This window comes from Somniosus microcephalus, chromosome 32 (assembly GCF_052327205.1).
Source record: "Somniosus microcephalus isolate GS21.2 chromosome 32, FLI_Smic_1.0, whole genome shotgun sequence".
NCBI lineage: Eukaryota > Metazoa > Chordata > Chondrichthyes > Squaliformes > Somniosidae > Somniosus > Somniosus microcephalus.
Window position 1 is genome coordinate 40,919,216 of NC_141018.1, and position 14,676 is coordinate 40,933,891.

At 43.1% G+C, this 14,676-nt stretch overlaps 1 protein-coding gene across 7 annotated transcripts in view; it reads left to right on the top strand.

Annotated features, from left to right (window-relative positions):
- Window positions 1-14,676, top strand: part of lrrc49 (leucine rich repeat containing 49) — a 423,652-nt gene that overhangs the window by 94,037 nt on the left and 314,939 nt on the right. For all 7 annotated transcript variants that reach the window (XR_015074388.1, XM_085972505.1, XM_085972503.1 and 4 more), the window contains one exon: window positions 7,646-7,789. Coding sequence is in view for 6 of the 7 variants with exons in the window: in XM_085972505.1 (XP_085828631.1) it covers window positions 7,646-7,789 (144 nt within the window). In the remaining variant the exon portion in view is untranslated. The remainder of the gene's footprint in view (window positions 1-7,645; window positions 7,790-14,676) is intronic.

Below are 14,676 nucleotides of genomic sequence, written 5' to 3' on the forward strand. Positions count from 1 at the left end.
CCTTGTACCATCAACTGGTGGGAACAGCCTTTCCCCGTCTAGCCTATCCAAACCCGTCATAATCTTGTACACCTCTATCAAATCACCCCTCAACCTCCTTTGCTCTAATGAAAACAAATCCAGCTTCTCCAAGCTGTCCTTGTAGCTAAGATCCCCCATCCCCGGAACCATTCTGGTAAATCTCCTCTGCACCCTCTCAAGGGCCTTCACATCCTTCCTAAAGTGTGGTGACCAGAACTGGACGCAATACTCCAGTTGTGGCCTAACCAGCACTTTATAAAGGTTCAGCATAACTTCTCTACTTTTGTACTCAATGCCTCTATTTATGAAGCCCAAGATCCCATATGCTTTGTTAACCACTCTCTCAATATGTCCTGCCACCTTCAGGGACCTACGTACATTAACTCCCAGGTCCCTCTGTCCCTGCACTCTTTAAAACTGTGCCATTAAGTGTATATTAACCTCTCCCTGTTCCTTCTACCAAAATGCATCCCCTCACACTTCTCTGCATTAAACTCCATCTGCCACTTGTCTGCCCATTCTGCTAGCCTTTCTATGTCCTGTTGCAGTCGATTGGTATCATCATCACTGTTTGCCACACCCCCAAGTTTGGTATCATCGGCAGATTTAGAAATTCTACTCTGTATTCCAATATCCAGGTCATTTATATATATCAAAAAAAGCAGTGCTCCCAGCACTGACCCTTGGGGAACACCACTGTCTACCATCCTCCAGTCTGAAAAACAGCCATTTACCACAACTCGCTGTTTTCTGTCCTTAAGCCAATTCCTTATCCAAGCCGCCACTGACCCACCTATTCCATGAGCCTCAATTTTGTTAACCAGCCCTTCTATGTGGTACTTTGTCAAATGCCTTCTGAAAATCCATGCAGAAAACATCCATTACATTCCCTTCATCAATCCTGTCTGTTACTTCATCAAAAAATTCAATTAGATTAGTCAAACACGATCTTCCTTTGACAAACTCGTGTTGGCTCTCCTTAATTAGCTTAAACCTCTCCAAATGCCCATTAATTTTTTCCTTGATTATTGTTTCTAAAACTTTACCCACCACTGATGTTAAACTGACCGGCCTGTAGTTACTAGGATTGTCCTTACACCCTTTCTTGAACAATGGTGTCACATTTGCCACTTTCCAATCCTCAGGCACCTCCCCCGCATCTAGTGAAGATTGGAAAATTATGGCAAACCCTTCCGATATCTCCTCCCCCAATTCCCTTAGCAACCTGGGATGCAGCCGCCTGGACCAGGCGACTTGTCCACTCTAAGCATACCCAGCCTTTCTAGTACATCCTGTCTATCAATTTTCACCCCTTCCATTGCTTCTACCTTTTCCACTTCTACCGATATTTTGTCAGCATCCACCTCCTTAGTAAACACCGATACAAAGTACTGATTGAATATACTAGCCTTGCCCTGTGCCTCTAAGCACATATCACCTTCTTTGTCTGTAATAGGCCCCACCCCGCCTCTTACTACCCGCTTACTGTTTACATGCCGGTAGAAGATTTTTGGGTTGCCTTTTATGTTAACTGCCATTCTACTCTCATATTCTCTCTTTGCCAATCTTATTTTCATCTTCACTTCCCCTCTCAGCTTGTTGTATTGGGTCTGGTTCTCCCTTGAAGAATTCACCTGACATGCATCAGATGCCATTCCTCTCCTTTCATTGACTCACCATAACCCATATTGGGTCTGGTTCTCCCTTGAAGAATTCACCTGACATGCATCGTACACCATTCCTCTCCTTTCATTGACCCACCGTAACCCATATTGGGTCTGGTTCTCCCTTGAAGAATTCACCTGACATGCATCGTACACCATTCCTCTCCTTTCATTGACCCACCATAACCCATATTGGGTCTGGTTCTCCCTTGAAGAATTCACCTGACATGCATCGTACACCCTTCCTCTCCTTTCATTGACTCACCATAACCCATATTGGGTCTGGTTCTCCCTTGAAGAATTCACCTGACATGCATCGTACACCCTTCCTCTCCTTTCATTGACCCACCATAACCCATATTGGGTCTGGTTCTCCCTTGAAGAATTCACCTGACATGCATCGTACACCATTCCTCTCCTTTCATTGACCCACCATAACCCATATTGGGTCTGGTTCTCCCTTGAAGAATTCACCTGACATGCATCGTACACCCTTCCTCTCCTTTCATTGACTCACCATAACCCATATTGGGTCTGGTTCTCCCTTGAAGAATTCACCTGACATGCATCGTACACCCTTCCTCTCCTTTCATTGACCCACCATAACCCATATTGGGTCTGGTTCTCCCTTGAAGAATTCACCTGACATGCATCGTACGCCCTTCCTCTCCTTTCATTGACCCACCATAACCCATATTGGGTCTGGTTCTCCCTTGAAGAATTCACCTGACATGCTTCATACGCCCTTCCTCTCCTTTCATTGACCCACCATAACCCATATTGGGTCTGGTTCTCCCTTGAAGAATTCACCTGACATGCATCGTACACCATTCCTCTCCTTTCATTGACTCACCATAACCCATATTGGGTCTGGTTCTCCCTTGAAGAATTCACCTGACATGCATCGTACGCCCTTCCTCTCCTTTCATTGACTCACCATAACCCATATTGGGTCTGGTTCTCCCTTGAAGAATTCACCTGACATGCATCGTACGCCCTTCCTCTCCTTTCATTGACTCACCATAACCCATATTGGGTCTGGTTCTCCCTTGAAGAATTCACCTGACATGCTTCATACGCCCTTCCTCTCCTTTCATTGACTCACCATAACCCATATTGGGTCTGGTTCTCCCTTGAAGAATTCACCTGACATGCATCGTACACCATTCCTCTCCTTTCATTGACTCACCATAACCCATATTGGGTCTGGTTCTCCCTTGAAGAATTCACCTGACATGCTTCATACGCCCTTCCTCTCCTTTCATTGACCCACCATAACCCATATTGGGTCTGGTTCTCCCTTGAAGAATTCACCTGACATGCATCGTACACCATTCCTCTCCTTTCATTGACTCACCATAACCCATATTGGGTCTGGTTCTCCCTTGAAGAATTCACCTGACATGCATCGTACACCCTTCCTCTCCTTTCATTGACTCACCATAACCCATATTGGGTCTGGTTCTCCCTTGAAGAATTCACCTGACATGCATCGTACACCCTTCCTCTCCTTTCATTGACTCACCATAACCCATATTGGGTCTGGTTCTCCCTTGAAGAATTCACCTGACATGCATCGTACGCCCTTCCTCTCCTTTCATTGACCCACCATAACCCATATTGGGTCTGGTTCTCCCTTGAAGAATTCACCTGACATGCATCGTACGCCCTTCCTCTCCTTTCATTGACCCACCATAACCCATATTGGGTCTGGTTCTCCCTTGAAGAATTCACCTGACATGCATCACACGCCCTTCCTCTCCTTTCATTGACCCACCATAACCCATATTTGGAAGGTGTCGGTGTAATGTCGAGCCTTAATTGAATACCTGATGCAGCAATAAAGTTTCCACTGCATCTTATCTGTGTAACTTTGGTTTTAAAAATTCTCCTTAAATGCAGGTAGCAGACAGTGTAAAACAATTGACACATGGGTGCTGCATATTAAATTTGGGAGGAAGCATTGAGCAGCTGTTTGATTCACTTAGTGTCATTCTGAATATTGGTATTTCTCTCAGATGCTCTTTTAGCCCCAAGAATTCCACAAGGTATGGATCACAGTCTGAAAGAGCCTTCACCAGTTTGGCTTTGTGAGATATGTGAGCTGGTTGCCTGCCAGATTGTTCTGTCAAAATGTTTTTAATGGGGATTGCATGTTCAGCCAGAGATATTGGGGTCACCCCACTCGTTATTTATTGGAACACGCAAAGAGAATACTGCATTTGTGTTTAGCTGGGTGATGATTTTGCATATTCACCTGTGTCTCATTCAGTTTGAGGTCGCTGATGGATGAGGCTTTGGTTATGAGGAGAGACCAGAGAAACTGGGGTTCTTTTCATTAGAACAGAGGAGCTTAGCGGAGATCCAATGGAGGTGTTCAGAATTATGAAGGATTTTGTAAAGGTAAATAAGGAAAAACTACTTCCATTGGTCAGTCGGTACATGGAGGCCATACATTTTTGATCGCCATAACAATAATGAAAGGTGAGGTTAGGAGAATTCTTTTGATGCAGAGGATTGGAATGCTTGACCAGGAACAGTAGGGAAGCAGGATCCATAATAGGTTCTAAAAGGGAAGTGGATATATATTTGAAAAAATATTAAATGGTTAGCGGGGAATGAGACTGAATGGTTAGCCATTTCAGAGAGCTGGCACAGGTAAGCTGGGCTGAATGGCCACCTTCTGTGCTGTAAAATGTACTTGTCTTTTCTGACGGCATCAAGCATCAGTCATTTGTTTTACCAGAAACACCTGGCCTAGTCTGATCTTTCCATGTTGCCTGTCTGTACTATGGGCCATGGTTTCCTAACCACAGAAAATAAAAGCAGTTTAACTTTTAAATTCCAGCAATTCTTCAAACATTAGGCCCATCCTTTCTCATATATATAAAAGGACTTTCAGCAATTATTTTTAGAAATATAAAGTTCACCTATTAAACCTCAAACCCAGAGTTTTTTTTGAGGCCACCGAGTAGTTCACTCAATTCTTATTTATTTTCTTTTTCTTCCTAATTTTTTAATCCTCTTGAGCCTCAAAAAGCCAGTTCCTTTTTCTTTTGATGCCATTCGTCTTCAGCAGAGAGGGAATGAACACAAAACAGGATCGCAAATCACTTGTTCCAATCACAATTGCAACTGAAGTGGCCATAAGTTTGTGCTGTGGGCTATCTGACCATCTCAATCTAATTGATTACAGCTTTATTTAATTGATAGCTTGCTAAACCTTGTGTACATCTCTTGTGGCGTTCTGATTATGAAGAGAGACTTGAGAAGTTGGAGAATTTTCTAATAGAGCTGAGAAGATTAAGGAGGAAAAATTCAGTTGCTTAGCGCCCGAAGAGGGTGCTAATGGGATGCAAAGCAACTAGTGCCCAGGCGCGTTGCCGGCAACGCCTCCCGTGAAATTCAGCGGGAGGTTAGCGGCGGCGGTAACCGTTAGCGCCCCGCAGTGCTGCGCCGCCGGCGATGACGTCATCGCCCTGCGCAGCGCCCCGGCCGCAATCTTCAGTAACGCCCCCTGACTTATCGCCAGATGCTATGTCCAACGGGGTCCGGGGGGCCTACCTACGGCCGGGGCGGTGCTATTTAAAGGCGAGATGCCGGGCGGCCATTTTTGTTTCTGGCTGTCTGCCAGCACCTGCCTCCGCTGCCGTCCCCAGCCTCCTGACCCGCTCACCCCCCCGCAGAGTGCCGGCTGCGACACTCCGATCCCCAGTGGCCCAGCTGGGCCCCGGGTCGCGCTGCTCAAGGCTCCTCCCCTTTAAGAAGGGGAGGAAGGCCTGCAATACCGCGGCGCAACGTGCCGCAGGACATGGCGCTACGGCGAGGCGCTTGCAGTAGCGCCCCGCTTCCCTCTTGGGGCGCTACCACTCAATTTTGGTTGCGGGGGTGCTAATTTGCCCCGGCGAAGTTAGCGCCCCAAAGGGGGTACGACTCAATTTTTCCCCCCTAAAGACCTGATAACAGAATTCAGGATTCTAAAGTTAGGGTTATAGGTTATGAAGTTAGTGATGTTTTGTTTCTACTGGTTGGCAAGACAGTATGTAATAAGTGGTTACAAATGGAAGATGATCCCTAAAACAAGGGGCGGTTAGACAAAAAATCCATTACATTTGAGGTAGAAACATTTGCAAAAAGGCAAAATGCAGTGAAATGGGTCCCTGTCCTCAAAGGAGAAGAGAGCTCCAGACTGTTGATCAAACATTTTCAACTCTTATTTGTTGCATTCCAGGGATCCAACACTGTTACTGTTTAATTGGTTCTACTTCAGTTTACCCTTCTCCCTTTCAAAGGAGTTGGTCAGCATAATATTCGGGGAAAAAAAGACTTGTATTTACATAGCACCTTATCACAAGCAATGAATTACTTTCTGATGCAGCCGCTATTGTTATGCCATAACCTATTTGCATCAGTTAATCTGTTTTGGTGGTGATTTGGGGAGGAATATTGGCCAGCAGACTGGGAGAATTTCCTGCTCTTCAAATAGTCCCATGGAAACTTTAATATCCATCTAACCCACCAGGACAGTCATCTGGAGTATGGCACCTCCAACAATACAGCATTCACTCAGTACTTCACTGAATGTTAGTCTAGATTATATGCTCAAATCCATCATTAAGGCTCAAACACATGACATGTCCCAGAGTTAACAATGCTACCAATTGAGTTAAGCTTAACTGCTTTTGGTAGGATCCTCTTCTCTGGACCATCTTCAGTGCAATGGGATCTGTTGCAATGAAACACACTTTGCTGACTAAGAGGCTCCTACTTGAAATGAATTTTGGAGGTTTAAGTCTTGTTCCTAGCAGAACAAAGGATAAGATAAGGCCTGGCACATTTCCACCCTTTACTTTCTGCTGTCTCCCCTCACCCAGAGAATCAGTGCATTGATATTTTGTCCAGTTTCTTCTTGTGGAACAAATGAGATGGAACTCAGTTAATAAGATAACTCAGCAGAGGCAACCAAATCTGAAAGTGAGAGCTGAACAGTGTTTGCACCCGGACCCTCTCCCAAATCTCTTATTCATGTTCATGGCAGTTTACAGTCTCCATAGGTGAACCTGTTTCTGATGAGCCACAGCTTAAAGCATACAATAAATAGGTGCAGCATGTCTGTCAATGTATGGAGCAATAGTTACTAGGTCAGGCCTGACATGTTCCATTGTTGGAAATGCTGACCTGTAGATGAGACAATAATTCATTGTACATGAAGTGTTTTGATTAAGTAGTGTCAGCTGTGGCTCAATAGGCAGCACTCTCACCTCTGAGTCAGAAGGTTGTGGGTTCAAGTCCCACTCCAGAGACTTGAGCTCAAAAATCTAGGCTGACACTCCCAGTGCAGTACTGAGGGAGTGCTGCACTTCGGAGATGCCGTCTTTCAGCAGAGGTGTTAAACCGAGGCCCCGTCTGCCCTCTCAGGTGGACGTAAAAGATCCTATGGCACTATTCGAAGAAGAGCAGTGGAGTGCTCCCTGGTGTCCTGGCCAATATTTATCCCTCAATCAACATCACTAAAAACAGATTATCTGGTCATTATCACATTGCTGTTTGTGGGAGCTTGCTGTGCGCAAATTGGCTGATGCGTTTCCTACATGACAACAGTGACTACACTTCAAAAGTACTTAATTGGCTGTAAAGTGCTTTGGGATGTCCAGTGGTTGTGAAAAAGCACGATATAAATGCAAGTCTTTCTTTCTAGTTTTCGAGAAATGCTAAGGTACTGTAGAAGAGCAACTCTTCCCTTTAAAACAAAAATGGTTTCCTGTTATGCTGTTTTTATTATTAACTTGCTCACTTTTACCGTTTCACTACTGGTTTGTCTTCCTGTTTTTCGTTTTTAAATTTGGTTCATTGTTTATTTTATCTGTGGGGAGAGGCAAAAGTTACAATTTTTCTCTTGAGCTATATGTTTATATCCTTGTGTGGAAATCTGCTAACATTAAGATTTATTTTATTTACAGATCTGTAGGATGGAAAACATTAATCATTTGACTGAACTGCGAGTGCTTAACCTCGCGGGGAACTTCATTGTTCATGCTGAAAACATGAGTGGCCTTGATTCACTGACAGAACTCAATCTTAGACGGAATCGCATTGAATCTGTGGTAAGTTTTACCAGTAACTTCCCTGAAGCACTGGATCATGAAGCAGTCATGCATTACATTCACCAACACACACTATAAAAAGCTTGGGGTTTTCCCAATTTATATTTGGTTGATTGAAGTATTCCCATTAAAATAACTTTCCCATTCTCACATACCCTGTTCTCCCTTCATAAAGCAAACTATCTTCCTTCTTCTGCTGATCTGATGGTCTGTAACATAATCCTAATGTTACCTTTGTTTTTTCCTGTTGGAGATGTTCATTGTGTAGCCTTCCACCTCCCACAGGATCAACTTCATTTACCCTCTAGGGGTTCCTGACATTTAGGCTTACCGGACCTACACCACCTCTTTTCTGTCTACTATCTTTTTCGTATATTGTATAACCCAAATGTTTACTGGTTACCATCCTCTGGAGCCAGTCATGCTTCCCTATTCCTGGCTTCTGGTTCATGTATTTGAGTTTTTGTCTTCACCCACCTGTTCCCTACTTCCTAACCTATGATCCATCTCATCTGGGACCCTCCTTGCCCCACCTACCAAGTTTAGATGATTCAGTATAGCTGCTTCAATGTTCTTTGCAAGTCTCATAGAATCATAGAAATTTACAGCACAGGAGGAGGCCATTCGACCCATCTTGTCCGTGCCGGCCGACAAAGAGCTATCAAGCCTAATCCCACTTTCCAGCTCTTGGTCCGTAGGCTTGTAGGTTATGGCACTTCAAGTGCACATCCAAGTACTTTTTAAATGTGATGAGGGTCTCTGCTTCTACCACCCTTTCAGGCAGTGAGTTCCAGACCCCCACCACCCTCTGGGTGAAAAAATTTCTCCTCAAATCCCCTACCAATTACTTTAAATCTATGCCCCCTGGTTATCGACCCCTCTGCTAAGGGAATTAGGTCCTTCCTATCCACTCTATCTATAAAGGCAAGAACATAAGAAATAGGAGCAGGAGTTGGCCATTCGGCCCTTCGAGCCTGCTCTGCCATTCAATGAGATCATGGCTGATCTTCTGCCTCAACTCCATTCACCAGCCCTATCGCCATATCCCTTGATGCCCTTACTAGTCAGAAATCTATCGACTTCCGTTTTGCATATACCCAATGACTGAGCCTCCACAGCCCTCTGGGGTAGAGAATTCCAAAGATTCACCACCCTATGTGTGAATAAATTTCTTCTCATCTCAGTCCTGAATGGCCTACTCTTTATCCTGAGGCTGTGGCCCCTGGTTCTGGACTCCCCAGCCAAGGGAAACATTCTCCCAGCATCCACCCTATCAAGCCCTGTAATAATTTTGCATGCTTCAATGAGATCCCCTCTCATTCTTCTGAATTCAAGAGAATACAGGCCTAGTTTACTCAATCTCTTCTCATATGACAGCCTCGCCATCCCAGGAATCAATCTCGTGAACCTTTGTTGCACTCCCTCTATGGCAAGTATATCCTTCCTTGGGTAAGGAGACCAAAATTGTACACAGTACTCCAGGTGTGGTCTCACCAAGGCCCTATATAATTGGAGTAAGACTTCTTTACTCCTGTACTCAAATCCTCTTGTAATGAAGGCCAGCATACCATTTGCCTTCCTAATGGCTTGCTGCACCTGCACATTCACTTTCAGTGACTCATGTACTAGGACACCCAGGCCTCTTTGAGCATCTGCATTCCCCAATCTTTCACCATTTAGGAAATACTCTGCCTTTCTGTTTTTTTCTACCAAAGTGGATAACTTCACATTTTTCCACATTATATTCCATCTGCCATGTTCTTGCCCACTCAATGAGCCTGTCGAGATCCCCTTGAAGCCTCTTCACATCCTCCTCACAACTGACACTGCCATCTAGCTTTGTATCATCAGCAAATTTGGAAATGTTACATTTAGTCCCCTCTTCCAAATCATTGATATAGATTGTGAATAGCTGGGGCCCAAGCACCAATCCTTGCGGTATCCTACTAGTCACAGCCTGCCATCCTGAAAAAGACCCGTTTATCCCAACTCTTTGTTTTCTGTCTGTTAACCAATTCTCAATCCATGCTAGTATATTACCCCCAATTCCATGTGCCCTAATTTTGTTCACCAACCTCTTTTGCGGGACCTTATTGAAGGCCTTCTGAAAATCCAAATACACCACAGCTACCAGTTCCCCTTTGTGTACTCCACTAGTTACATCCTCAAAGAACTCAGTAGGTTTGTCAAACAGGATTTCCCTTTCATAAATCCATGTTGACTGCCCAATCTTACTATTGGTTTCTAAGTGCCCAGTTATTGCATCCTTTATAATAGATTCCAGCATTTTCCCAACTACTGATGTGAGGCTAACAGGTCTGTAGTTCCCCGTTTTCTCTCTCCCTCCTTTCTTAAATAGCGGGGTTACATTTGCTATCCTCCAATCTGCAGGAACCGTTCCAAAATTCTATAGATTTTGGAAGATGACAACCAATGCGTCCACAAGTATCCTGTATGCCTTCTTAACCACCTTCTCTACCTGTCCTGCTACATTTCAGGAATCTGTGTGAAGGGATAATTGAAAGTCCTAGCCCTTTCGGGCTACCCCAGATCAGGCGTATTCGCCAGACGTTCACCTTCAACTTAAGTTAGAGATAGCCGAATTCTACAAGATGCTTAAATGGGTCCAAAGGTTCAGGCTATCTCTCCCTAAAGGAAAGGAACGACTGAAGATGTTACCGTCCTCCAGATAGCATTTTTAATAAGTTTAACTAGACTATAACCTTCCGGATATTATGAGGGTCCGGAATACCCCCCAGAATTCTGCAACTCCTTACAAAAGAGTGTTCAGAAATTGGATTCGTGAGTTTATACAGAATTACTCTTGAGACAATTCTAAAAATATCTAGTTTTATTTAAGAGCCAACATTCAGTTGAATCAGTCGCAACATTTAACAATTCAAACTACAGATAGTTTACATTTCTTATTTCTCAGAGATCCTTATTTTCAAATCTTTACTTTGTTACATTTCTTACTTATTTCTAAATCCAGAACTTCCACCAAAATCAATTACTTTGATTACCCGAGACTCAAAGTTTAAAAACTTAGAGCGTGCCTGTGAAGTTGAGAAACGCTTGGCCCGTTCAGCGAGTTCTGACTTTCTGTTTGAAAAGCACTTATTTTTATACCCTTTTTGCAGTGGTTTATTCTTTGAAGTTCTCTGCTGATGTCAGCTAATTGTCTTTATTCATTCTCTCTTTTGAATGCTTTCTATCTTACTGTCAATTCAACTATTGCATGCATAATTATGTCTCTACCTTTTAAGTGTTCCAAAAACCATCATAAAAACAATATGACAGCTATGGTTTCTGTTTGACGCCATTCTTATAAAATTCTTTCATTCGATTCTTAATATTGGCTTAACTTTTTTAGCAGACGTTGAGTCTCCTTACTGCTCCAAGTTCAATACAAACACAATGTAATTGCTTGGTGTCGCTATTGAAGTTATATCTTCAAAATCTTCTTGTTGGTATCATATATACTTATGTATATATTAAAGACACTTTGACCAGAGTGTTTCATGCATTTTTAGCTATCTCAATTGGTTGCATATTTAATCGTGTTTCCTGTCTTCCAAGTTTAACATAAAAACTATTTGACCAGCAGGTGTTTCTTTTACTTGATGTCATCTTTTCAAAGGCATATGCCTCTTTTAACATTTGTGTTTCTGTTTAATGTGTTAGCTTATAACACCTTAAACTGGGTCTTCTCATTGTGTTCCCTCCAAACTCTAGAGCTTTCGGAAGCGCCAAACTGCCATTTCAATAGTGTAATTGTTTTAGTATATTTAACTAAGTCCCATTTCAAAGCTACTTTGGTTTTTACAACTTTGTTAAACAACTGATCTTTATCTCGGAAGCCTATATTTCTGTTTGCAGCCTGTGTCTCCGAGGCTTTAGGTTTTTAATACCTGGGATGGCAGGAATGACGTATGAGGAGAGATTGGGACGATTGGGCTTATACTCGCTGGAGTTTAGAAGAATGAGAGGGGATCTCGTTGAAACTTATAAAATTCTGACAGGACTGGACAGACTAGATGCAGGAAGGATGTTCCCGATGGTCGGGGAGTCCAGAACCAGGGGTCACAGACTAAGGATAAGGGGTTAGCCATTTAGGACAGAAATGAGGAGGAATTTCTTCACCCAGAGAGTGGTGAACCTGTGGAATTCTCTACCACAGAAGGCAGTTGAGGCCAATTCATTAAATATATTCAAGAAGGAGCTGGATATATTTCTTAAGGCTAAAGGGATCAAGGGATATGGGGAGAAAGCAGGGACAGGGTACTGAATTTGGATGATCAGCCATGATCGCATTGAATGGCGGAGCAGGCTCGAGGGGCCGAATGGCCTACTTCTGCTCCTATCTTCTATGTTTCTATGTAAACCCAGTATATCATGTATTAATAATATCAGTATTCTGTTCATATTATGGTGTATCTTTTTGAAATATGGCGTATTCCCTCACATGTGGACATGCACTCCAAGGTCCCTCTGATTCTCTGCACTTCTCAGTGTCCCACCATTTATTGTGTATTCCCTTGCCATGTTAGCCCTCCCCAAATGCATTACCTCACACTTCTCTGGATTGAATTCTATTTGCCACTGTTCTGACCAGTCCATTGATATCTGCCTGCAGTCTACCGCTTTCTTCTTCATTATCAACCACACGGACAATTTTTGTATCATCTGCATATTTCTTAATCATACTTCCTACATTCAAGTCCAAATCATTGATATATACCACAAAAAGCAAGGACCCAGTACTGAGCTCTGCGGAACCCCACTGGAAACAGCATTCCAGTCATAAAAACACCCTTCGACCATTACCCTTTGTTTCCTGCCTCTGAGCCAATTTCGGATCCAACTTTCCACTTTGCTTTGGATCCCAAGGCCTTTTACTTTCCTAAAATCCAAATAGACTACATCAAACGCACTACCCTCCTTACTATCGCCTCAAAAAATTCAGTCAAGTTAGTCAGACACGACCTTCCTTTAACAAATGCTTGCTGACTGTTACTGATTAATCCGTGTCTTTCTAAATGAAGATCTATCCTGTCCCTGAGAATTTTTTCCAATAAGTTCCCCACCACCGAGGTTAAGCTGACTGGCCTGTAATTAATCGGTCTATCCCTTTCTCCCTTTTTAAACAACGGTACCACATTAGCAGTCCTCTGGCACCACACCTGTAGCCAGAGAGGATTGGAAAATGATGGTCAGAGCCTCTGCTATTTCCTCTCTTACTTCTCTTAACAGTCTGGGATACATTTCATCCGGGCCTGGGGATTTATCCACTTTCAAAGATGCTAAACCCCTTAATACTTACTCTTTCGCTATGCTTATTTCATCCAATATTTCACACTCCTCCTCCCTTATTGCAATTTCTACATCGTCCCTCTCTTTTGTGAAAACAGACGCAAAGTATTCATTAAGAACCAAACCCACGCCTCCACACACAGGTTACCTTTATGATCCCTAATAGGCCCTACTCTTATTTTAGTTATCCTCTTGCTCTTAATGTATTTATAATTAGGGTTGCAAAGGGGTGGAAAGTTTCCGGGAAATTTCCGGAAATTTTCCATGGGAAGTTTAGCTTGGGAATTTTGCCCAAAAAAGCACATGCTAGCATAATATTGTTTTTTTTGTATTTTTTTTTCCACAGGTCCTCTCTTAAAATTACTAACAGAGATGGAATCTTAATTATTAAGGAATTTCTTAATCAATATATGTTTATCTTCTTACTTGGCTTGTTTTAATAATTACAAGTTTTGTGTGTGACTGTGAACAAATGTGTCCTGATTGGTTGGATGAGCGATTAGCTCCCTCTATTTGTAATATTTGCATATCGAATTGTGATTGGCCTGCAGGCATCTGTAAGACTGCTATAGTTTTTTTAAGATCCGGGTTAGGGGTCCTGAGGGAAGTCATTTTGTTTTCTGCTGATGTTGTGATGATGCAGTAAGTAAATCAGACTTTATACCAAATAAACCAGTTACTTGTTGAACTCTGTTGTCCTTCAATTTAAAATATACAAAATAATACACTATTGGTGATGTAGCGTCGTGTGTGTACAGGTCATGCTTCCATCACATGGAGCATCAGCAAAAATGTACTCACCCTGTTGCAATCGTGCTGATCGACCGCAGTTCGACACAGAGATGAATGCCCTTTATTTCTCTGCATAGAACAATGCCACGTTTACCGTCGGATGTGTGGAAGGATTTTACCCCAGGCATTAAAGATGGAAAGACTGTGTACATGTGCAAACACTGTAGAAAGCCATATGTAAAGGATGCCACAAAGATGCAGCAGCATTTATCCAAATGCAACAACTTCACTCAAAGCTCACAGCAGTCAGCCCAGAGTTCCTCTGCTTCCATTCAAGAAGATGATGGTTCTCATTCAGCATCAGGCTCCTTATCATCAGCAACTCCTGGCCCACTTGGAAGGTTCTTTGATACAATGGATAACCATAGCCAGAAGAATGCAGATGAGTGCCTTGCTCGAGCTGTATATGCAACAGGCTCACCCCTCATGCTCACAGCCAATGTGTACTGGAAGAGATTTTTCAATGTTATTCGCCCTGCATACTGTCCTCCCACCAGACATGCTTTGTCTACTTATTTGCTGGAGGCTGAGTATAACAGAGTCCAAGGAAAGCTCAAAGAAACGATAGCGATGGCAGACTGTTTTGCAGTTATCTCAGATGGGTGGTCAAATGTACGAGGGGAGGGCATCATAAACTACATCGTCTCCACTCCTCTCCCAGTGTTCTTCAAGAGCACAGACACAAAGGACAACAGACACACAGGCACATACATTGCTGATGAGCTGAAAGCGGTCATCAATGATCTTGGATCACAAAAGGCCTTTGCAGTAGTTACTGACAA